The 27139-nt window shown below is 36.3% G+C and overlaps 1 protein-coding gene across 1 annotated transcript in view; it reads left to right on the plus strand.

The window, feature by feature from the left end:
* The first annotated feature begins 2051 nt into the window (after positions 1-2051).
* Positions 2052-27139, plus strand: part of LOC124263636 (M-phase inducer phosphatase-like) — a 36050-nt gene continuing 10962 nt past the window's right edge. The window contains exons 1-2 of the mRNA XM_046698285.1: positions 2052-2068; positions 7231-7394. Of these exons, the coding sequence (XP_046554241.1) occupies positions 2052-2068; positions 7231-7394 (181 nt within the window). The remainder of the gene's footprint in view (positions 2069-7230; positions 7395-27139) is intronic.

Genomic DNA, 27139 nt, shown 5'->3' on the forward strand with positions numbered 1-27139 from the left:
TTATCTTAGCGTTGTCAAATTGTACTCAGTCGTTGGAATTTAAGGATGTCAAGTTGTTAATTAGATGGTATATTCTTTTTTCATCTCTACGAAAGGAATTCTCACATGCAAATTATAAATGTTTTTAGTGCGGTTTAACGCCACATTCAGCAATATTCCAGCTATATGACTGCGGTCTGCAAATAATCGAGTATGGACCAGACAATCCAGTGATTGATATCATGAGCATCGTTCAACTCCCATTAAGACACGACAACATGCCTCAGCCAAGTCAGCAAATTAAGAAAGATGAAGGCCACAGGCCTTATATTAATAACGTGGACCTTTTGTCATATCTTGTCAAAAAACACAATTTGCTGGACCTGACTTCTATAAAATAACATGCGAATGAGACAATTTCTGATTTTGAGAGGGCGGTGGGGTAGCCTAGATGTTAAAGCGTTCGCTTGTCACACCGAAGACCCGGGTTCGATCCCCACATGGGTACTATGTGTGAAGCCCATTTCAGGTGTCCGCAGCCGTGATATTGCTGGAATATTTCTAAAAGCGGCGTAAAACTAAACTCACTCACCTAGTTTGATAAACCTGTTTTCACAATACATGTCATATTATAATGTAGATAAGCGTCTGTTCTTATCATTGTTGGCCAGAGCGCGACATCTATACATGCTTCCGATTATATATGCATTCTACTAGTCATATTTGTGAAATGCACATGCATATGTTACATCAGTGGACAATACCCTAAAACTCTGGTAACCCGGGTAACATCAGATTAAGGAACTGGTCAGTCAGGCGTGCTTTTCGTAATTTTACACACAGTATATCACCAAAACGTACTTGTCTGAAAATGTGTTTGGCATCAACACTTTGATTTAATATCTTTACACGATAATGTTTTTTCCCTACTGTTTTCATTTTGGACACGGATAGTAACTGTTGCCATTAAAATTTACGCCTGCTTCGGAAGTTATTGCGAAACATCAACTGAATGTAAATCATCAACGTTTGCACGTCGAGCCGAGATAAATATATTTTACGGCGCTTCGTTATATTTTCATTATTTTGCGTCTTTTATATAACAGAAATTTTAGATGTAGCTCAGTGCGTGTGTAGGTTATGTTTAATTGTATTTATTATTTTTTGTTGTTATGTTTGAACGCACTTAGTAATTTCATACATTAGAACAACATGCGTCATCGGAATGAGTCATGATTGCAGAAGTGAAATCGATATGTACTAGAGTTATGCCCCCTTGATCACGATTTTAAATATCACCCACAGGTTAACCGCAGTTCATGGATCTTGGCGGTGAGTTGATCACGCCAGAGAGTTGAGTGCAGATTTGTTTAAGATTATGTCCAGTTTATATAATAAAAAGGAAATACACTTTCAGTTTTGCCTACAAGTACAGCGAAAAGTAAATTATGTTACACTTGTGTTAAAATATTGATAATGTGTACTTGTCAGTTCCTCCAAACAGAACAGGAACGTTTTGGTACTATTATGTTACTTGCTTTTGCATCGTATGTGGCCGAACAAGTTAATTATATTCTTTCATTTATAACAAACATCTAATTATATGATCCTTTGCTATCAAGCGGAATGTTGGCATGGAAATTATCAGACATGTTCAAACAGATGGCAAAACTCCATTGTTTTTCTCACATTTTCGACTTTTGGAATTCTTAATTAGTGATGAGATTCACTCAAAGTGAAAAGTTTTTGTTATGCGGATATATTAAACAAAACCTTTATTTGAATTTTTGGATTGTAAAGGGGAAACTTTATGAGAAGGTTCGGAGAAAGGCAACCTCTGTCGTACCCAGGTGTTACAGGACATACGCCATCCTTGACAGTTCAGATTTCACTCACTCAAAGTAATAACAAGAACCAACGGATATTTAACGAAGGCCGGTACGTTTATGTATGTTGTCTCCTGCCGCATTAAGCTATATTCAGAGTAATGATGGCTGCGGTCTGTAAATAATCGAGCCTGGGCCAGACGATGCAGTGACTGACATCATGACCATCTACACGACTGAGGTACGATGACGATGTCGGCCAAGTAAGCAATCATGACCATCGACCCCATCAGTTTAGTTTTTCGACGCTTTTAGCAATATTCCAGCAATATCACAGTGGGGGACACCAGAAATGGGCTTCACGCATTGTACCCTTGTAGGGAATCGAACCCGGGTCTTCGGCGTGACGAGCGAACCTCTAGGCTTTCCCACCGTCCCTTCTCTTTTAAGGATGGGTTTGTTTAGGACCAATTCTTACCGATATCTACAGGCTGAAAATTGTTAGAAACAATATAAGTACGGTCGCCAATAAAGAGCTTTCTCACGAAATGTCTTTGCTATAGACAAGATGGAATGACTTGGCATCACTAAATGCATATACGTCTTTCAGGGTAACAAACGAGACTGTTTTTTTCAACATCAGTGGCCGTTGCTAAAACTGTTAGCAAACTTAGCACATCTTTCAATTAGAATATTTCTGTACTTATACATAGGACAGTTGAAAAACACTACACGTTTAGAACATGCCTCACATACGTACACCAAAACCTCTCGTGTCTCTCAGGATTATGTTTTCGGTTACTAAGCGTTAGTCTTCAAATAACCATTCCCCGTGATTTCTAATCGAGTATATTATATGATCAGTAGGTTATTCAACTTCAGAAGTATAGAAGACTTCATCATCATCATCATCATCATCATCATCATCATTCTGCAAGGTGGATAAACACTGATAAGTTCCGAATGTTTCATCCATGGTGTGTGTGTGCGTGCGTGCATGTATGTATGTGTATTGTGCACTCAAGATGAAATATTTATTTAGACTGTTCTTTTACTCACCCGTTTACAAATTGTATGATCATTCGATTCCATCCACAATTAATGTCGTAAACGAAGATTATTTGTACAGTCAGTATGTTTGCAAAGTTATCAGATCTTCATCCGAGACATGGAATGCACGCGCTTTACGTCAGATCAGAGCGTAGATATGACTGACTGACTGAGTTTGGTTTACGCCGCTTTTAGCAATATCACAGCAACATCACGGCGGGGGACACCAGAAATGAGCTTCACACATTATACCCATGTGGGGATTCGAACCCGGGTCTTCGGCGTGACGAGCCAACGCTTTAACCATTAGGCTACCCCACCGCCCCGCGTAGATATGAGGTTTAAATAGTAGATAACAGTTGCATTCATCTTTCAGGGATTCAGTGGAAACCAATTTTGACAAGACATCTCTTGTTCTATTCCATTGCTACCGGTAGCGCAGGACATGCTTACCCTGTTCGCAAATATGCGTCATCACTGACTTTATATATTTGGCCCTTTACGTCGAACAATTTGTTTCTGTGTATAATCGATACTCTGTTTCTGTATCGTTTTGTATTTCAATGGTTATGATACAGAAACACTGAATGATGATTAATTAATTATTTGATTATACCAGACAACCATAATCACAATTAAACGTGTGAAAGTTGATATTTTGATATATTGTAATGCTACCACAGGTTATCAAATAGCATTGTTTCATGTGCAATTACGTTATCAACAATCTAAAATTAAATACATAACTGGCATTAAGTCGTTTGTCACGTGTCATAAATAAATGGAAACTGTCTACCGGTAGATAACATCGGGCTACGGTGTCGTTAATTGAAGCAGTTTATCTCGAGCCATCTTTGGCAGGTGCTGGCTGACTAGCCGACGTATTTCAATTAATGCTCCGATTACCTCTCCACTAAGTCAGTGAATGTCTCGTGGCTGGGTTACGTCTTGTAACGAGAAATGTTGTCACGGTGAATCATCGTGTAACGGTTAATGGACCTCTGTATGGACATGATGTATAGGTCTCCCGTACTGAACAAGGACAGGTTACTGTTTTAACCACTCGCTGGACACAACAACTGGACTGTTGTGACTGAGTGTGTCCACTGTAAGACATACCTGGACAAGGTATTGATAAATGATTGCATTAATTACGATTAGTGATTATGAATCAGTGAAAGTGAATGTCAAAGCAATTCTGTTCCTTGTTTCAAAGATTCACTGAATCATTGTGTCTAGACACAAATAATTAATCACAACAAACTGTAAATCGGGGAATACAACATATGGAAAACTAAACAGATGATGAAAAAGAAGCCCGCACGTCATCGTGAATTTATTGTGTAATGATATCACATCATAAAAGCACTTCTCTTCCTGAAACAAATACGTTTTATTTTAAATTATTTTTATTTCATAAACGAAATATGGACTGGTAAACAAGCAAAGCATTGCTCATATAAATAACGCACAAATATATATTTGAGTTAAAGGGCTTAACAAGTGTATATGCAGCACCAAATTGTCATCATACCGATAGGTCGTATATATTTAGAAAAAAACAGAAGAAAATATTCCATATTAGTACCTGAATATAAGTGTCAGTTCAGTGTTGATATGTTCTACTTATCGGATTGTAACTATTAGATTATCGTACATATATGTTAAATATCATCTCAAGAGATACACATGATTTTTAATATTTGTATTAACTTTCAGTACGGTGTTTTGGATTTGATTCTTTTAAATATTTTATTTTTATGGATATTTATGTTCGTGGGTCCTAAGTTGTATTTTGTTATGTGTGAATAGTTGTTCGTGTTAAACCATTGTCAAGTTCACCACCTAAATAACTAACCGTGTATGTTTCTTTCATGATGGAAACAGTGTAGAAACCAAATCATGGCCAGTTATCTTGCTTTGTGAGTATATCAACATCAAAGTCCGCATTACGACACTCTCTGTGTAAATATTGGTATTTGTATTGACCTGGTCGGAGACGATCAGGCACCTCCAGGATTACTTGGAAGATAATCGCTAATCTGAATATCGTCCTAATCCCAGGGAGACTACCAGGGAAGGTTACTGGCGTCACACGAAGACTGGGTCCATGGACTTCCAACAGATATAGACACGTAGTTGTGCTGTCATGTGTCAACAAAAACAAATACAGACGGGTGGTGGACATTAAAGTGTTATTGTATTGTTGAGTATGAGGTGTGCAACACAATGTATAATTCATTACATATAACGATTATAATACATTCTATATCAGAATTGTAATTTCATAAAAATATATCTTATTCCAAAATTCCAGAATAAAATCCAGCCCAAACCATTGCATGTTCATTGCAAGAGAGAAATCTTCATTATTTTTGAGAAGGCAAGCAAAAAAATGAAGTGTGATTGTCTGTTACCCCATTGCTTAAACAAGCCTCTATGACCTGTTTTGACAAACGGGTGTTTGTATGGACGTCAGAAAGATAATCAACCTTTAAATACATTTAGCCATGTCCATATTATAAATATCAATAATAATGCTCAGTTATTGACGCTTGTATATGTTTACATATGTAGTTGGTATATCAAAAAGTACTGACAACAAAGTGACGCGATCATCGTGGATATTCTTGATCAGTCCTCGATGTTTTTGTCAAATATTAAAGATTACAGTTGAAGTAAATCCAGCATTTATGATTGATACATTTTGGAGACAATCTATGAAACTGACATGCTGCATTCTTCAGGCTGGACATCAGTAGGTGTAGCTAACGGTTACTGTCTACGTGTAGGTATTGTACGTGTATATTCATCTTGAACAGGTTCAAAGTTTATTTATTCTTTTCGTGGAGAAGTATTTATATGAACATTTTTTCTGTTTGTCTACCATTTGGAAGTTTTCATTTATGAAATAAGAATATGTTTGTTTTAAACATATTTTATTCACAGAGAAAGGATTAGTTCTCCAACTTAGAATACCCTCTCCTTGGTATGTACATAGGTAATTTATATAAGAATATGTCCAAACCATAACATATTGTGGACAACGTCCAAGCAGTGTATGGGAGACATTTCATCTACCAAGCTTAGTGCTCACTCGTTAAATCATATTCTGATAATACAGAAACAACGTTAAACATGCAACCTCTGTTGCCATATTATTACAGCGTGTTCACATGCGACTTACACCATTCCTTCTAAAACGACTTCAGTTTCTGGCTTGTCAAGGCTTATAATAGCCATTTATAGTTTTCGTCAAAGAAGTTGAAACAAAAGAAGAACGGTATGGTACTTTATGGAATGCAACTTCTTTATTATAATTATTATTATGATGCGACGTTTCGGTATAGATTCTTATACCGCTGTCAGGCAGTCACACCACTCACGCCATATAGTAGCATACCTTTCTTATTCTTCATCAACTTTTAAAAGGCCAATCAAACAGATCAAGTTGAAACAGATCGATCAGCTAATGAAACTACTATTGAAATCATAACATATACATATTTACTGTGATAAAATATTTACTAGTAGCCTAATTTGATGTTTCAGTCTTTTATTTTATTCATTTTCTAAGATATTTTTATTTTGGCTGAATGAGGATGCATATCTCTTGCTGACCTAAAAAGTATGTCAAAATCCTTTAAATATCAGCATCCGGTCAGTAACTTTTACATCGTCCTAATATTTGTATATCGGGATCTTAATAGACAAAAGAACAATACTGACAGCAGTCCACTGTGCAAATATTTGCCCTTAATGACCTCCCCAGACATAAGGAGTTGAGGTGATTGACACATCGTCAGACAGTAGGTTCTTCCCGCTGTCGGCCATTTCCGGGTTGTTGAACCCAGCAATTAGACACTTGAGAAATAATGTAATTACGAGATAGACATCGCTTCCTTCTACTAAGACATGGGTTGGGAGATGTTCCGTGCAGAAGTGCCAGCTCGGGGGGTCAGGGATAAAGCCCTGGGGGTGGGGAGAAGAGATAGGACAATGATACTGGCTTTATTGCATATGTATTACTCATATATTAGCTAGAGATATGCATGTGTCATCAAGACTAGAAAATCTCACTACTTCGATGCGGTGTAATGGAAATAATAAATATTTATTTCATATTCATTATTGAAGATAAATAAATAGATGTATAATTAGTTCAGAATGCACTCAAAAGGTATACAGAGTTTTCAATACACATTCTTGCGATCTAATTGAATGAGAAAATCACGGAATGCTTCATTATCAAAAAAGAGATCCCATGTAATAATTTAAGGGCAAGGTCTAAGAAAGCCCTGCGCAAGTTTGCTCCGAACAGACAAATTCATTTATATTTATGAGGAAGTTTCAGAGCTAAGCTTTGCTTCTGTAGGTCTCACCTGATGAAGGAGCAAGAATTAGCTTTGAAACGTCGTGGCAACAGAAAAAGAATCATCATCATCATCACCACCATCATCATCACCATCATCCTCTACTATACAAACCACCACATCATCATCCCCGCCGTCGTCACCATCATCCTCTACTATACAAACCGTCATCATCGTCATCATCATCATCATCATCATCATCATCATCATCATCACATCATCATCATCATCATCATCATCATCATCCCGCCGTCGTCGTCATCGTCATCATCATCATCATCGTCGTCATCATCATCATCATCATCATCATCATCCTCTACTATACAAACCACCACATCATCATCCCCGCCGTCGTCGTCGTCATCGTCATCGTCATCATAATCATCATCATCACCATCATCACCATCGCTTTACACATCATACACCTAATTGCAATTAGAAGGATCACTTTTATTTGTATGACCAGCTCCTTAACTTACAATTCATGGATAACTGCATCACGTCCCAAACATCAAACACAACGCCGCCGTATACCAGTAGGCCTGGGATAGGGTACCACGATTTAAACATATAACGACTTAATTAAGAAACACCATCCCTATGAAGTAGCTTTGTCGGCGTGTAACGCATAAAGACGATTATACCCGATAATCTCCTAATCGGATAAGTTAAATCTATATTATTAGTGATCACTAGTAATGTTTTAGTGTTTTATTTGTTTTGTAGATCTAACAAGGCGATACAGCCCTTGCCTTAATCCAGCACTCAGTAGAAAATAAACTTTATGATTTTATTGGGGTCGAGGTACCTTATTGTCAAACATCACACTTCATGAACCAAGTAAGAGAATTCATGTTTTATTGCCACATGAAACAGAAATTTAAACTTACGACATGTCGGGCTTACGTTTCACGGCTGAATCCTGAATCATGAAAGCTGAATCATGGTTGATGAGAGTATGTCCGTGCTGAAGCAAACGTTCATGATGGAGACGGTAATTTATCATTCTCCATTCTTACAAAACTCTGAAAAGTACATTCACAAACTCTGACTTGACCCATAAATTACCAACGTTATCAAGGCGTCATTAGCCTGAAAACACTCGCCAAAACACAGCAAATGTCCAAAACCAATCTTTTTATCCGTATCGAATACAACCATGCATCGCTGTATGTAGCTACTTCCCTTTAGCGTGCCAGGATCCTACGGAAAGGCGTAAATAGAATGAATAGATAACGGATACTCCGTCCGGGTGTTCCAACTGATTAACGTCTAAAGACTGATCATTGATCGTCTTCACACATTAAGTTCACACATTATGAACCATCCGTAAAATCAAGACAAGACACGACACTGATAAGTTAGCCATTCCTCCAAGATTTGGTGGGAAGATATCAATGTCAATGAAGGTAACTTCTATGTTGGAATGCCGAAGGTACCGCTAAAGCCCTAACTCACTCATCCATGTTAATGTTTTTATTATTTTTACCACACTTCATTTAGTGTAATTTATTTTATTTTTCTGGTGATGCCAGTTACTTCTTATGGCATTACGGTACGGTTACTTCATCTCACGTAGAAGCTGAACTGTCTCACTGACGTCAACATCACCCCAGAAATGATCAGAATACATAAATGGTTGGAATCCTGGATAGGAATTAACCCCCCAAAATATTAGAATCTGTACTTTACTTGCTGTCCAACTATTTATGCAATGCGCTAATACGTTTTGCGCGTAAGATTATTAAGTACCTTATAGGCAAAAGTTGCTAGGATATCGCTCATTTTAATTCGACATTTTAAGCATAATATTTTACAGTTTACTCCATTTCATTTACATGTTAGGTACCTACAAATATGAATCTCATGCTGTCAAATTTATACGAGTGTCGTGTTTGTACAGAGATACGCCTTGTCATTCAAGCACAATAAAGATGTTATGCATAGTAACGTTTCATGCTTCTATGTTCCCCCAACCTTGAGATGCAAATTAAAAACGGGTTTGGATACATCTCCGGTAGCCTATACTTGAAGAAAGAGGCGACTTGATGTAATGTGTTTACAGGCTTATGCCATGCATGCACGTACCTCATATTTGCGTAGGAGCGGTGGGGTAGCCTAGTGGTTAAAGCGTTCGCTCGTCAGGCTGAAGACCCGGGTTCGATTCCCCACATGGCCACAATGTGTGAAGCCCATTTCTTGTGTCCCCCGCCGTGATATTGCTGGAATATTGCTAAAAGCGACGTAAAACCAAACTCACTCACTCACTCATATTTGCGTAGATCGATGCTCATGATGTCAATCACTGGATTGTCTGGTCCAGACTCGATTATCTACAGTTCGCCATCATTTAGCTGGAATACTGGGCGGCATTTAACAACAAAGAAAACAAAATATCCTGGCGGTTTTATAAATATGGGCGTTAAACCCGGGGTAACTCACTCACTCACTCATTCTGATTATTAAACCAAGCCACGAGGGACATCCTGCAACTAATTAAACTAAATTAATATGAACATCAGTTAATATTGATGTGACTGTTTCTGCTCGAGTCAGCAATAAACACCACGAACACAATCTAATTGAAATTACGAATCTTATTAAGCTCCATAAAACTCAATTGGGAGTTTTCAACATCTCTAAACATGGTAAAAAACTGTGTGCTGAAAACACAAACTGCCATTTCAGGTTCATTTCATCGAGTTCGTTTAATCCGTTAGACCGTTTAAGATAATATCAGATAATGAAACAGATTCCCAACAGACAGTTTTATGAGGAGTAGATGGGGGTTTTTTAAAAGTAGGATGCTGTAAACCAGACCCTGGAGGACAGTTTGTAGACGAGGGTGCTAATTGCTGTACCCAGGGTACGTTGATCTCTTCAGCTGGCAGCATGGCTGTCACAAGGTTTCATCACACAAAAACCTGTAGTTTATTGAACAACGAAAGCTACGGAATTCTATTTGAACAGAACTTGGATGCATTGTTATTTTAATTGTTTAACACATATTAACAAAGCATCTATGTGTTATTAACAAAGCGGGAATGAAAGAAATGTTGAACCTGTTTGTTACATAAGTAGAATAGATGAAAAATAACCAAGCGTCATGTATATACTTCATGTCGAAAGTTTAAACTCACTAGTGCAAACATAGCCACTTACTCCAGGCAACTGTTCTAAACTAAATTTTGCAAAATATTCAATACTGTTTAAAGGTACTGTTTACACATGAACTGAAATTCGTAACGTTGAAAAGATTATTGTCATGAGTTCAATTTATGATGAAAATCAGTGAAAATTCACGAATTCTTAACAAAACTTAACAAACCAACACGCAGCTGTTCACATGCACAATATTTGCACATGCTTTTCAGCAATTTGATGCATAATCCTCGTACAATTCATTTGCATAAGGTTTGCAGATGGTGCCCCCAAGTTAGTGGAGATATCAATCTTTGATGTAAACATATATGTATACATAACATATAGTGTGTATACACACACATAACATATAGTGAGTGTTTTATGTGAGGCTAAACTTTTGAATGGAATCATATAATATCCGTTCCGATGGCCTATGAAACAAGTAAATCTTCTGGTCACTTGTATTCATATCCACAAGGCAGATAAAACTGTAAGAAGCGAAGAAAGTATTTTGATTTGAAATATGTTCTTCAGACACCGATGGCACATGGGACAAGACTGATGTAATTGTGAATAGACACACACCTCTGTGTGCGTATGCGTCCGTCCGACTCAAATCATAATATAGTTGGACTATTGGCGATTCAACTATTTAAAATTGTAATTCGTTTCAGTTCATGGAATAAAACAACTATAGGGACAGATTGTTTTTACTCTTGGTTAGGATCTACATTCTACATTCAAATAAAATACTGTTAAATATCAAAATTTCTGTCTACAGATGGTTGAAATATGTTGTATCCTGCCAAGGGCGATGGCGATTTACAACTGAGTTTAGGTATTCATTACATATGTATTGTGAAATCTGTGTAACAATCTGGGAGTAATATGACATAGATTCTCATATCATTTTGTCTAGTAATTGCAGTACTCCGAAATGTGTGTTTTGGCTGAATTGTCTTGTTTTGTAATATGATATACACAAAGTAGTTACAATCTAAAACAGGGAAAGCATGGACACCATGAAACAGCTCCAATTACACGATGCGTCCTTCCGTGATGGACTGCTATGTACAACAACCAGGAAGTGGTCCACAAAGAAGCGTGCCTCTGTGTCAATCACCTCAACTCATTAAGGATCGAGAGGTCCTTAATGGCAAATATTTGCTCAGTGGACTGATGTCAGTATTGTTATACACTGTAATGTCATTGTTCTTAAGTCGACGTTAAGTGTCCCTTGGGTAAATAGTTTGTCTATCGTTACGTTTCCCTCCTTAAAAGCCGGATGTTTCCAGTTAATGGATTATGTACCTAACGGGTATTACTTTCTATCGATAACATGCAGGTCTTTTGAACAGTTTATAATAATGAATATGACAACTGAAATTTCACTTTTGTTATACTAAACTAAATGAATAAGGATACATAATCAAATTTATTAGCATGTGCAAATCTGCTTATCGGATTACGTCTGATTAAAATGGTTTGCCAAGTTTGATGATGTGTGTTGGGTTGCAACATTCATTCATTCATTCATTCATTCATTTTTTTAAGATGTAAGTTGAATTTCTTATCACGCTTACCAGTGACTGTTTATTTCAATATATGCAGCACCTTACACTATAATAACGTGTTCTTCTTCTATTTGGGACGCTTCTTGAAGAACACAAAAACAAACATATAAACGATGCCAGAAGCAAGTACTAGTATATGCATTCATATACAGAGAATAGTTGTATACAGAAGTATTACACAAGTACAATGCTCGAATTGACATCTTCCATCATTGAGGTGTAGGTGTGTGTCAGTTTTATGTAGTTAACAACTTTCTACAGCAATCAGAGGTTTTGTTAGGAGGCAGTTTTATGGTAACCTTGAGGTAAACATATCTACATGACGGTTGTAAACTGTGTGCCTTCAGGTGATCGCGGGTAGGGAGACGTTAATAGCTTCTGATTTGGAACTCTGAAATCTTGGGAAAGTTTAGTAATAAAACTTTCATTATGTATATTTAAATACTGATGTTGTGTCCATGTATACTTATGACAACGGTATGCCAGAATCTTGTTAACTGGAACGCTGGTCAATTAGACAAGGTCATAAAGTATGTCCATCTCTGAGTTAATGACGTATATGTATGGTCAGGCTGACATTGCAGCATTATATATGTGCTTCTTGATTGCTGGTTATTAGAATTGTTATTATTGTTGTGGTTTACAGGTGCTGGGGTCATCAGTTTGTTATATAAGGAGCTGACAGACATGTTGCATCATTTGTATATATGAGACCGTAATAAAACATATTTAACAAACATTTGTGTCGTACAGGTGAAATATTTCTTGTATTGCATTGTGAATCATTTGTAAAGTACCACCTTGCATTCTTGAAATCTTATTTATATCTTGCAGACTGTAAATTCAAAATGTCAGACGCCAGAGAATAATCGGTCTTGAATGAAATAGAGCGTTCAATTGAGACAAAACAGTGAGGGAAACTATATGAAAATCGGAGAAAATGGTACAACAGAAATATTTTTCAGATCAGCTCTATTGTTCTACAAATAAGAATGAATAATGAATTCCAGTGCTTAAAATACGATAATAGTATTTTGGTTATTACGTCACGCATGTTGAAATAAATCTTCGTATTTTATGTAATAATTAACATGTTGGTGTTATTGTGGTTTTAAGTTCCAATACAACTTTCCCTTAACGTCTACAGAAAGGATTTTATGCACTCGGTAGAGAGTGGAGACTTTTGGTTTTTTCTGTCGTTGAGGTCATAAGTACGACCTCTACTACATTATGAGAGCATCTGCTGAAGTTGGTATGACCTGTGGAGGGCTATTGCCTCAGATCCTAAATTTGTATTGCTAATATCATTCTACATGTTGAAGTGTAATTTCATTATCTGGTTTAACTGTGAGGGTAGTGTTAAATTTGATATTGTTTTTTTCCGATTTTTTTTAAGCTGTGAAAGATAGTTTTGATTTCATTCTCGATATGACCGTGGCATGCATTGATCAGAAGTTAGATTACAATCTCGACTTTAACAAATATTGATTGGAACAGGACACAGCAAGACAAAGCCGTTTCAGGATGGTATACAATAGAACTGTTTACAACATAGCCACGGGTGAGAACAGTAAGTAAATATTGTCTCTATCCCTGTTGCTGCCATATTGTGGACACCATGCAGAAGACGAGTAAACATTCGCCTCTCAAAAAACAGGATACACCATGTGTTTTGCCATCAATAGATGTAGAAGGATGCAGTTTGGGACATCTGTAACATGTGTTTACATCATCAAGGAGGGGGCGTTTGTACGTCTGACTACAGACATTAAGAACTTAATCAATAATCGATTATGTACATGAACATCCGAATGTGTGTTGAACGCTTTTGCTTCATAATGAGTTTGAAAATCAAACAAGCCAATAGTCATATAAATATGTGCTTACATCAGATACCATTCAATACAATAATGTAAGAAATACCAGTTAAAGACCGCGTTGATTGCTTACATCTACCAGATTATGAAATAAAGGTATATATATTCGAAATATGAACAAATAATTGTGTCAAAGGATCATCGAAGTTTGTATTACCAATGTTTAATTCTAAGTTCTTCCTTTGCGAACAAACGTGAATGCATACAAGGTACTTTGTATACAAAACTGCATACACTCAAAATATGTGCATTCGAAAGTATATGCATTAAAAAGCATGCCTTTATACTTGTTCACGTTAAAAAGGTTAGATTGTCATTAAGGCCGTCAGTGGAAAGAACTCCACACGTTTCACAGCTACCTATATATACATATCTATATATACATACATATACCTTTACATACATACATTGTATATATGACGTTCCATTGCCATATGTGTGATGCATTTCAGGAATCGAAGCACTGGTCCAGCTGCTAACTGTACATCGCAAAAATATGTACACAACTGTATATTTTGTTCAGTATTCTTATTGTGTATATTTTCTGTACGTTCTCTGTATTTTTCTGTCTATTGATTGTTTTATCCTGAAAATGTTTTCGTATAAGAAAAATTCGTCCACCTAGTTTCTTGTAAATTGTGTAAATAAGTGCGTTAAAACGAATACATGTCTATTCAGCCACTACAAAGACGCCGAGTTCTACTTTCCCAGCGCAAATTCTTAAATTATCTTAGAATTCAGTGGAACATCAAAGACCTTCTTCTTTATTAAATGGCAGGGAATGATTTCCAAGCAGACGCCCCTCTCTGACACCTTGCACAACCCGAGGGTACCCGGGGACTCCATCTGAGTAGCCCCGTCCCCCCTGTTCACAGCTACACTGTGACGCTCTGTCATTATCATCAAGCACCTAGTCTAATTACACTGTACATTCACAGGGCTGGCCAGCTATTCAAAGACAAATTCACACCAGAAAACGATGATCAAATCTCCGAGTTACTGAAGGATAATTTTCTATTCATTAACAAACCGGAAATATTGAGAATGTGGTTACCAGAAAGCTTAGCCTTTATGACAAGGCCACGAGGCATCGTAGGAACATTTTATATTGAGAAAATAGGAAAACATGTACCTCTCCATCTTGTTGTCCATGTCTTGGTTCCAGTGTTCATATTAAATCAGTATATAACGGGGGTGTTTTATCTTTTCATATTAAATCAGTATATAACGGGGGTGTTTTATCTTTTCATATTAAATCAGTATATAACGGGGGTGTTTTATCTTTTCATATTAAATCAGTATATAACGGGGGTGTTTTATCTTTTATATTAAATTTCACGGGGTGTTTTATCTTTTCATATTAAATCAGTATATAACGGGGGTGTTTTATCTTTTCATATTAAATCAGTATATAACGGGGGTGTTGTATCTTTTCATATTAAATCAGTATATAACGGGGGTGTTTTATCTTTTCATATTAAATCAGTATATAACGGGGGTGTTTTATCTTTTCATATTAAATCAGTATATAACGGGGGGTGTTTTATCGATAGCGCTGCGAGTCCCATCTAGAGTTTATGCGACACATGTTCACATGTTACTATACTATTCACACTTTGCTAAGGATCAAACCATTGATTCAACAGAAAACTATGATGTGGGGTCAAATTTGGTTTAAATATCTAAGCTTATTGTAAGCATGGATCCTATTTTTCAGTATGTCACTGCATCTGTGGATCCCATACCTGTTATTGACAGGTGTTGTTTATTTGTCAATGACTCGTTCCATGATTTGCAAAATGGTTGATTGGTGCCATGAAAACCATTTTTATGGTTACTCATGTATAAGGTTAGACTAAAGTGATCCTTAGCAAAGTGTGAGTAGTATAGTATAAGTTATTTTCTAAATAATAGCGGCAAAAACCTTTCATTTTCCAATGTACGATTCTGATCAATTTAAACATATCATATTCACTCAATCTCCATCGGTAGCCAAGGTAGGAAGGCTTATGTTAATACCTTTCTATTATAAGATATACTTATGGAGGTGTTACACAAAGTAATACATAACGATAAACTAAATATTTTATAAAATCAAATGATCATGATCCCGATCATATTATGATCATAAGTTTATAAATGACTATGGAATGGTGACGATACCACGAGTTGACGATAAGATGAAAAGACTTGTCCGACCGGTTGCAGCTCTCGCACGCACACACGCAATGCCATGTCAACTGTTCATCTATATATAAACAAACACGGGATTGTATCGATATGACACACGTCAAAAAAGAGAATTGCATCGGATATCTAATTTGTCACTGTATCATCAAATATGAAAATGACAAAAAATTGAAAATATCCATCGCTCGGATCTGAACACATATCTAAGTATGCTTCTTGGGGAGAGAAGTACTGGGCAAATAAAATATTCTCACAAAATCCTTACGTTGTACATTGTATCCTTGAATTGATTGATTGTGTGCTTGTTGTTCAACGCCGCACTCAACAGTCTGTAGATAATCGAGTCTGGACCAGATAATCCAGGGGTTGACGTCATGAGCGTCGATTTATGCAAAAGGGATCCGATCAACCGTGAGCGAGCCAGACCGCCGGATTCCGTTGTTTCCTTCTTTCAAGAAGAATGGATTCCTGGAGACCAATTCTAACCCGGATATATTTAATATGAAGAAATAAAAACACCAAACCTTGATTTAATTTATTATGCATTGAGTGTTTACAATAATAAACAATAATAATGTTTACGTGTAGTATTTTGAGACAAATTTATATAAACGATACAGCTACGTATTTCGTATTGAGACCAGGGCCCTGTCTCACAAAGTGGTCTTAGCCGGACTCATCAGAATCAAGCAGGAAAGATAAAACATGAATCGTGCCTTGTTCATTTCATCATCAGTAAAATGGACCATAAAAGCGACGAAACCCATTTCCTTAACAAAGTTTGCAACTGTCACAAACACATGCAATGGCGAGTCAATTGTTCCCTGCAAAATCTAAATAGCTAGAACTCTTGTATGCCTATATGATCACTTGTTTTCATTGCAGCACTTATCATCATATAGATAATTGCATCTTTGCTTCATTTACTTATGAACACATGCTTTATTTATCTATGAACACATGAGTTGTTAATTATTGTCGTTTACTTGTAACCATCACGATTTGTGAATTGTTATGCTGCTGGGGCGATATTTATATAAGCACAAAATACTTGTTTACCAACCCAGGTTTCAGAAAATGCATATGTTTAAACCAATTGTTCCCTGTAAAACAGGGATCATATGGTCCAAAAAAATGGAATTTCATCACGCGTCAAATTTGGAAATGCCAACATATAGCTATCATATAATATTTGACTTTGGTTTAAACATATATTTATTTTCAGAAACCTGGGATGGTAAACAAGCATTTTTATCCTTAGTTTTGAATTTACCTAAGTCATTGAATGTTGTTACCGGATCAAACAAATTGTCGACCAAGAGTCTGTCCCCCGGCATAAAGATAGAAGCACGAAATGTTTAAGCTAACCCTATCAATATGCATATAAAAGAACTTACTTTAAAATGTGCATATATTTGATCGTATCAACAGTATTTTGCACTACAACTGTTGGTAAAATCTGGAAACAGACCTTTTGCCTGTTTAACGATCTAGTGTTCGTGTTTGAAACTGAAATTGTGTTTACACCATATATAAAGATATTTAGTACTCATGAGGATGAATTAGCTTGTGCAATTATAAGAACGGGTCACGACACTGTAGATTCTGAATTCTCTAAGCATCATGTCGCCATGTAAACGCAAGATTGGGCATTAATCTTATTATGAGGTACTGAAGGCCGCCTCATTAAGGACAGCAAGGCTAATGATCGACCGTTTGTCTGTCTGGGAGAACAAAAGGATTAAAGAATTGCGTTAATCCAGTTAATCCATTTCAATCGTTTAAGTCGATGAGGTGTGTTTAATTGACCGTGAAGATTGAAATTCAATTTTTAATTATTTCACTTTATCGCTTCTTTGATGCAGATTTCGGAAACAATATGTCGAGAAGCTTTCGAATTCGTGATCGCCTTGTTCTATATATTTCTAATTGAACTATTCTGTGTCAAACTGCAATGAGCAGATGATTGTTATAATTACTCCATTCAAGCTTAATGTTTGAAAGAATCGAAGAAAAAAATGACGGATTTGGAGTACATTGTATATGTACAAATTGTAAGTGCCGTAGTGAAAAACATGTCAAATGTGGCATTGTTTTGAAAAGTTCCGTCAACATTTTTCAAGTAAAATATCTACTCTTAAAATATATCCAAGTTAATTTTAAGATTGTTTGTAAACACTTTAATTGATGTATCATTTAGTCATCTTGTTGTACATTTTGTATGTACTCCTTTGTTATACTCATGTACCACCGATATCTGTTTTCCCGCCATTGTGAACTACCTGAGGGAAGTTTATCTGTATCATAAATGGTTATGAATGCAGAATTGAATTCCTCACTAAATGGCTGGAATAATGCTGATGTGACGTCAAGCCCAATTCAACCTTTCTGGCACTCCACGGCCACGCATAAAAAGTAGTGTTTATTATCCCCTCAAAGGCTAGAAGTCTCCACATTCCTATGTTTTGACTGCATGATCCTACCAATCATGTTATATGGTTGCGAGGTGTGGGGACATTCAAATATAGACATTTTAGAAAAATGTTCACAGGTTATTCTTGAAATCTGCCCTGAAACTATGCAAGAGTACACCATCCTAATGCTCTACGAAGAGACTGGACGAATTCCTATCTCTGTATATATCAAAAAGTGAATAAGCTCACTTTGGTTTAAACTGGCTATTAATGTACATCAAAATAAAATTCACAATGTTTCATCACAAATGCTAGAACATGATATGTATGCTTCACCATGGCTTGCTAATGTTAAACGTATTTATTTATTTATTAAATTTCTACCATGACTACGGTATCAGACGACGTCTCACATTTCTTTGTTTTTCTTGTGTATTGAGAGTCCCGGGAACGCTAAATTCAGTGTTCACTGTAGCTTGACCGTTCCCACGAAAGCGACACCTAAACTGAGGAGGTTTGGTCCAGAATTCGCTTTCCCGGGCCATAACCTCATCGTCAACAGTTGTCAATACAGTAGGCTGCAGCTCAGCTTGCCTTTGAACTCAAATGATATAAACTTTAAATTTACAATAAGAACATTATTTACGACTGTTAACGAATTCAAACACCCACAAGAAAATGTGTCCTTTGTTCTTTACTGTGAGGGTTTGCACAGCTAATGACAAATGTAATTAAACAAAGTGTATTTCATCAAATTAAAAACTGATCTGGAATATATATATGAAAAACGACTCAGATTAATGTAGCTTCATAGCATACAATGCCGGTTGAGAAATAGTCACTTCCACAAAACAGGATCAGACTTAAAACCTTAACAACATACACAACGATTGTCTGAAGGTCAATATTTGTCCTCGTGACGTTTTCCCCCCAGACACAACGACGCCGGAGAGATTGCCCCCAAAACATGGAGAGAGCAATGTTATGACGTCATGAATCGGAGATTGCTGAGCAATTGTTAAATGACGTCATTTCCTTGAAATTTTCCACCCGTTCGCGACAGATAATTTTTCGAGTAGTGTTATCTTGATGTAATCAAGGCAACTCGATAACCAAAGAGGGAGGACGTGTCATGTATCTTAAAGTCAGTTTAGTTTGGGATTTGTAAGTAATTGTATTAAAGGATTTTGGGATTTAGACTTTAACATTGACTGGATTAGCCTGTTTCCATATTGGATGTATTTGATATTAGTATAGCTGAAACACCCACAGTTATCCACGAACACCTGGTGTCACCACATATTTAGTAGTGATAAACACATGGCCATAGTACAGTCGGGATCGCGCAACGGCCATACAAATATTTCTTGTGAATATACAAATACTTTTGATGCTTTTATTTATTGATTAATTAATACGTACCATTTTTCAGATATATTGTTCATTTCAATTGTGTATTGTGTTAAAACGTGCTCTGGGGAGGTATTGATAAAAGCAGAGTTCTGCGGTTTACCAAACCAGATTCTATAGGAATCAAAATATGTTTAAACCATAAGCAACATAAGCCAAATAAATCTGAGATAGTTTTCTAACATTGTTCTATAATCTGCACTGTTTTAAAACTTACCGCACAAAGCTTTATGAATTTAGTGCAGCCATCTTTAATAAAACTAGGACTAAAAATGATCTGCTGTTATTACCGCTACTTGAGACGTGACAATAGTCCGTATGTTTACAATGCATTAACACCAGTGTCATAAAGTTTATGTTCATTTCCAGGCATATTGCCACCGTACAAGAGTTGATCTAGTTAATCCAGTATCTTAATACAGGGATTAGTCCGGGAACCCGTGATGGTTTTATGATATCTTCAACAAGTAAACATGCCACGTAATAATATCCATAGCTGATTCTAAACAATGTGTGTATATTACACACGGATTTCTTTATGGCGTATTGAATTGACTGTAGCATGTATACAGATAGTGGTGTATATGTCATGTTAATTTCACAGCTAAGGATTGCATTGCTTTGCGTATATTTAATCCTACACATTGTATGAAGGTACTCGGTGTCTTCATTAACTGTTTAGGTGTAAGATATAAAAATGTCATCTGTAGACCTAATCAAATGACACATAATTTGATTTTGATTTTTTGAAATACTTAATACTGTTAACAGGGTTTGCCTTGAAACTAGTTCGAGGTTCATGTGTTCATCGAGTGTTCAGTATTATTCCTTGTTCATACCATGTGTTCCCCGTTTTATTTTCCAAGGAACAATTGACTTGCCTTTACGTGTGTTTGTAAAGGTGCCACTGGTGCCTACCTCACTTTGCTTTACATTCTAGTTCTGAGACCGACCTGATGTCGTCACTGTAATCAATTCATACCACATACATGGTGAAACTATGCTTTAGCTATGAAAAGTGATCATTTTTTACAGAATTTGAATGCAGTGATGTACATAATTTGAACAGTGTCTTGAAATGCAATGTTTCCCGTGAAGATCCGGGATAGAATTGGTCTTTAGCAACCCTGCTTGTCGTATATCGCAAACAACGGGATCGTGTGGTCCGATTTGCGGATTTGGTTGACACATGTTACCATATCCCAGTTGCATAGATCGATGTTGATCACTGGATTGTCTGGTCCAGACACAATTATTTACGAATATTGCTGAGTGCAGTGTTAAACAACAAAGAAAATCAAACGGTATGTAACTGTTACATATTTACAGATACACCTGGAGACAAATATTTCTGTTTATCTATTTTACGAAAACATGTACATGAATCAGCGCCGTGTGAACTGATGATTGATATAATGAGCATATTTCATTTGTGCACGGGACCGATCCATCCCCTCCGGATGCGCTGTCATCATATTGATACGAAACCGACACATGGATGATCGTCGTGTGCTTATACCTCAATAATGAGGGTTTGAAGCACAGGCGACACAGATGTTACCATCCCGCTCAGTCAGACTGAAGTATAGACACGTGTTGTTTCCGGTGACTGGTGAAAATAGATTAATCAAAATGATTAATCAAAAATACAATTGAAATCCAAATATTTGTATTAATTCTTATGATTAGGCACGCGTTTCACGACCTGTTAAGTAGGAAGCAGGCTGTTGTCGTCAGTGTAGTAAGATACATTAGTAACCCGCTGGGCAACACATTGTCATCACACCAACAATATCTGATCATCATGATGAGGCCATCCATCCGGCTTTCTATATGTTTCTCATCTCTAACCTCAACCAGCAAGAGAGTAGGTGGCGAAGAAAGTAAAGAAATATAAAGATATAACAAAATAATATTAATGTCACTTCTTGTGTAACTTATATTTATGGAATTCTAACAGTTACTATTATTTTCCTTCTTTTCGTCTTGTTATTTTTTGGGGGGGGGGGGGGGTGTCAGTGTCAGCTGTCCTGTATGCTTTTTTTTAGTCTCTGGGTCAGGGGTGTACTATAGTAGTATATGTATGTAATGTGAGAGTTTCTGTTAAATTTAACACGATGGATATGACATAACACGTGAGAATAATCAGTCCCGATATTCATCCGACGGAGCAGATTCCATTGGGCACACCTGGGTAAAAGATTTAAATAGAAACATTATATGAATAGATCACTGAAAAGGATGATACCAGGTGTTTGCGAATAGGGAAAGTCCTGGCCAACTGGTAGCAGTACTTTCCATGTATTTGAAAACATGGTGTTTACGTCTTGCTGACATGTGAAGTATTGGAATCCAGGACAAAATCCACCCGGACAAAATCCACCCCAAAATTGCAACCTAGGACAAAATCTAGGAACAACAGCCAATTAGGAAAACGTAAATGCTATCAAAACAATGTTTGCAATGCTTGAGAAAAACATCTTGATCAAAGATCAGGACACACTAAAACTTTTAACTACAGCAATTTGAGAAGGGTGGATTTTGTCCATTTTTCTGTTAAGAAGAGGTGGATTTTGTCCGGGGTGGCAATTTTGGGGTGGATTTTGTCCTGGTGGATTTTGTCCGGGTGGATTTTGTCCGGTTACCGAAGTATTGGTATTGGTAGGCCATGTGGAACTTCTACGATAGTGACACAGCAATACAGCTTCATCTTATGATGGGTACTGATGGAGATACGGTGACCCAATCAGACAAACCTAGTATCAAGACTACAAGTGAAATAGCAAACAGAAAGTGTTTATAATAACCATCATCATCCATCATAATCCATGAAATATTGTATAACGTTCCCTCCTATGAGGTTTGAGCATGGTTTCCCGAGTTTTCAGGTCTTCTGTATTGAGGCTGAATGTGGTGTCTGTTGTTTAACGCCTGTACTAAGTAATTTTCCAGCTGTACCACGGCAGACTGTAAATATTCGAGTCTGGACCCGACTATCCAGTGATTGACATTTTCAGCATCAATGTCAACCATTGGGATACTATGACATGTATCAACAAGTCAGCGAGCCTGACTACCCGATCCCGTTAGTAGTAATGTCCCGTATCAAGTATGGGTTGATGAAGATCACTTCTAACACGGATCTTCACTGCGTCATGATGTCTTGAAATATTTTGACACTATGAAATAATCATATATAATAAGTGGGATATTTTGTTGCAAAAAATTATTATCTTACGTATTCCCATTATTTGCGTTCATAATACAGACACACTCAGTACATTATACCGTTTTATGATAGTGATATTTTATGATAACTGTTATAAGACCTTCCATAATAGCAAATATACATAAAAATAGTACTATATTGAAGTGATGAGATCATAAACCACAATACATTTACGATTATTATACCAACGGAAGCACTTATTCAAATCCATTGTTTTAAAGCATCATAATCGTTAAACCACTTTCGAGACAGTTTATTTACTCATTACACTTCAACAACGAAACATCAATCAAGAAGTATTTAACTCTCAAAGGCGCTAGTCAATATTGAAGTAAGTTATCAGAATATATGTTTGATCGGCGCGGAGAAGCAATGGTAACAATAGCCGTAATGACCTTTAATCGGATAATGAGTAACGACTCTTTGTTTTTCTCATTAAAATTAATAGGGTTAATGAGTATTGGTACTGTATGCATGGCGCCGAGCGGTCTGGGGAGAGCTGGTGTAGACGACAGTCTGGCTCCGGGGTCGGACACAGCGATTCTGTTGGAGCAATATATATTATATGATTTAAACATATTTATTTCCAAAGAAAGGAACCGGATTGGTAAACAAGCATAAGCTTATATGAATACCGCTCCGGGATACAATGGAAGGAAAAGTAAACATGTCATAATGAATGTACAATGTGAATGATTATATAAATATTGCAAAAACGAGAAATAACGCCAATCATTGTTAAACAGTATATGTCATATGAAGAAATTATTTTGGTTCAAATCTGCCTGTTAAATTTATAAACGAGTGCACTGAAATTAAAAGTTATTATATATTATATTTACAAATACCTATGATGACATTTCCTGTTTACAAACAAAAATTACAACTTAGACACAGTTTTAAATATTAAAAGCAGAAACAAACAAAAACAATAATTGAAACAAGGTTCCAATAACTGTCATAGTATATGTTATGCATGCGATTACACTTTTTGGTAAAGTCCAGATTTCAATATTAGGGGGGTTACACCTCACCCCGGATGGAATCGAACCCACGCGCTCACAGTGAGGCATGTAATCGTATTTCTGATTGTAATTTACTTCACAAAATAAATTAATCTCCAAGACCATTGGTTCCTCTTGGAACTTTTAAATTTCCGAAAATTTAGAAAAAAACAATTTTGCAGAATTTGTTTGTTTTGCATTTGAAACAAGCATAAAGAAACATATTCTCACATAATTTTGCATTAAATATATTATTACTTTCAAGCAATATTTTTTTCAGACTTAAGGCGGGATAATTGTTCAGTTTGTACAAACTTAGAAACCTCATCTTGAGATTATAAACTATTACCACTATGATTTAGCTTTGTGTATACTGCAAGGGCAAAGGTGTTTCCAACGTTAACAGTGAGCCAAGCAATGCAATTTTAACTAATAAAGTTTCAATAAGAAAATATTTGTGCTCAAGGTTGTGTGTGTAAATACCGCGCACTAATGCTGACGTAGAACAACAGAGTGATGTCAGGTATTGAGGGTGTGAGCCCTCGTAGCTTGGGCCAGACATCAGGGTGCCGGGGTAATTACCCCACCCACGGGACAGGAGTAATTGTTACTCTGGGCATATACAATAACGCAATTTAATAGCCAAGCGAGGGTAAAATTAACGCAAGCAATGTTTTAAGGACAAAAAGGTGTTAAAGATCTCTGAATGTGGAGATATAGGAACGGATAAGAAGCACTCGTTGAACAATAATAATAACAATAACCATTTACTACACTACATCTATATTAAATTCCAAATCTCTATTACTCTTTACCTATTTCATATTTTTTACCTTTTTAATTCGGTCCTCCATTCAAATTTTCCTTAGTACTCAGTTGTTTTTTGTTGGTTTTTTTTTGCTTTTTTGGGGGGGTAGTAACACAATTCTTTTAAAATTTCTATTTTTTGTTCCCCCTCAATTCTTAATAAGTGTACTACCCCGTCGCCGAAATACCTTAGTTGTGCGTGCGACGTTAAATAAAGCAAATAACTACTACTATACTCGTTGAATTTCACGAATCTATTATTAAAATGCATTAAAGAAAAGTAATTATGACTTTTAGGATGTTTCGTATGGATAATCCAAACTGGTTATTTTCTGGCGTTGACTCCCTCTTTCTGATATATTATCTTAAGATATATAGGTATATCATCTGCATAATCTAACACGGAATTTATTTCATATATATTCACAAAGTAAACAGTTGTATATTTTAATGACTAGACACTACAGTTCTTCAAGCCCAAACATCCATAAAATGCAATACATATTATAAACAATGTTAGTTTGATACTTATGTAAAATAATTATTTATAATTTCCCCGACACCTCTCCAGCTTACTAGCAGATTATTGTCATGTATTGTACATTTAACATTATCATGATTATATTAATTCACTAACAGTAATATGTTTCCCCATAGCGGAATATGTCCTAACAAAAAACAACTGTAAACCATTTCAATATTCATAAAAAATCTCTTCTGTGCAATGTATAGTTTGTTTACCAGTCTGGATTTCATGAATGAAATACAAATATGTTTAACCCAGACATGAGATAACTTTATTATGCACACAGAGGTCTAAGTGATAGCACGATACATCTATTAAAATAATTATGACGTTTACAGTATGTGTTACTCATTCTGATTATTTTAACAAACGAGAAATGTAGTTTTGTATGTATAGACGTCTAATATGTCAGACTCTACAGACTGTCGGACCATGTTTGGGTTGGTCAGACAAGATAGACATCCAGATTTGTCTGGGAAGCGATTCCGACGTCTTTGCCAACAATCACTACTTCCTCCAGTTATTGAGGTCCTGACGGTGATTTATGACATGTGAGCCATCTTATTGCAAGGTCAGACTAATATGGTGATGTTGAGACACACGGCGGATTTCCTGTAAAATATAGCGACTGACGTGTCGTTTTCATGCTGTCAGTTTGGACGCCTTTCCTGCCACCATGTCCCCATAGGAATGACTTCGCCAGACAGCAAACTGTGAACATAAAGCACATCTACTGAGTCACGAAATATAATAATAATCTGTAGTGTTTATTTTGTATTTTAAACAATTCAGATATTGATACAGTATCTTAGTTTAGATTAAACATATTTTTATTTCGAAATACAAGAAATGGGGAACGGGGAACAAGACAGTTGTTTATGCAAATACCTCTCCCGTACAACATAGAGAACAAAATATGGTTTAAACATGTTTATTTTCAGAAAACTGGGTTGGTAAACAAGTATTGTTATGCTTATATAAATACCGCCCCAGCAACATAACAATTCCAAAATGGTGATAGTTACAAGTAAACGAAAATAATTAACAACTCATGTGTTCATAGATAAATAAGCATGTATTCATAAGTAAATGAAGCAAAGATGCAGTTATCAATATGATGACAAGTGTTGCAAAGGACTGTAAAGGCACAGGCGTACAAGAGTTCTAGCTATTTACAGTTTGCAGTCATAATCATACAAAACTCGCCTAAGCATTTACAAATGGATTGTGGTGACATCATTAAATAATCATGTGAGTCTTGTTGGCGAGTGTAATCAATATAGCAGCAATATTGTCATATATCAATCAAAATGATACAGTATATTAAAAGGTATCTTCATATTTGACTCTTATTAGTCCCACGAATTATCTCTCCGGTATATATACTGGCGGAGGAAAACGAAAGTAAAAGATATATGTTTTATTGCGTACATATGTGAAAGAATATGAAATGGGTATTCGATGTTAATGTATTTGACATATGAATCGTAGTTATGACTATACCGTAACGTTGCGCTGTTTCGACGACTGTAACAACCTAGCAACGTTTAGTTAATGTTAGTCATCTTTGATCACATCCAGGTTTCAAGTGTTTACGTTCTTTTTCCCTCTGTTTATGACGAACAACAAATATTTGATTAACGTTAGCCATTGTAGGCAAATTCTTCAGCGTCAAAAGATTAACTTATTCATTTCTTTTAACACAATATTTTTGAGATCCCGTTATATTGGGAGTT

Source organism: Haliotis rubra, unplaced genomic scaffold (genome assembly GCF_003918875.1).
Source record: "Haliotis rubra isolate DU_JTF1 unplaced genomic scaffold, ASM391887v1 Scf891, whole genome shotgun sequence".
In the NCBI taxonomy this organism is placed as follows: domain Eukaryota; kingdom Metazoa; phylum Mollusca; class Gastropoda; order Lepetellida; family Haliotidae; genus Haliotis; species Haliotis rubra.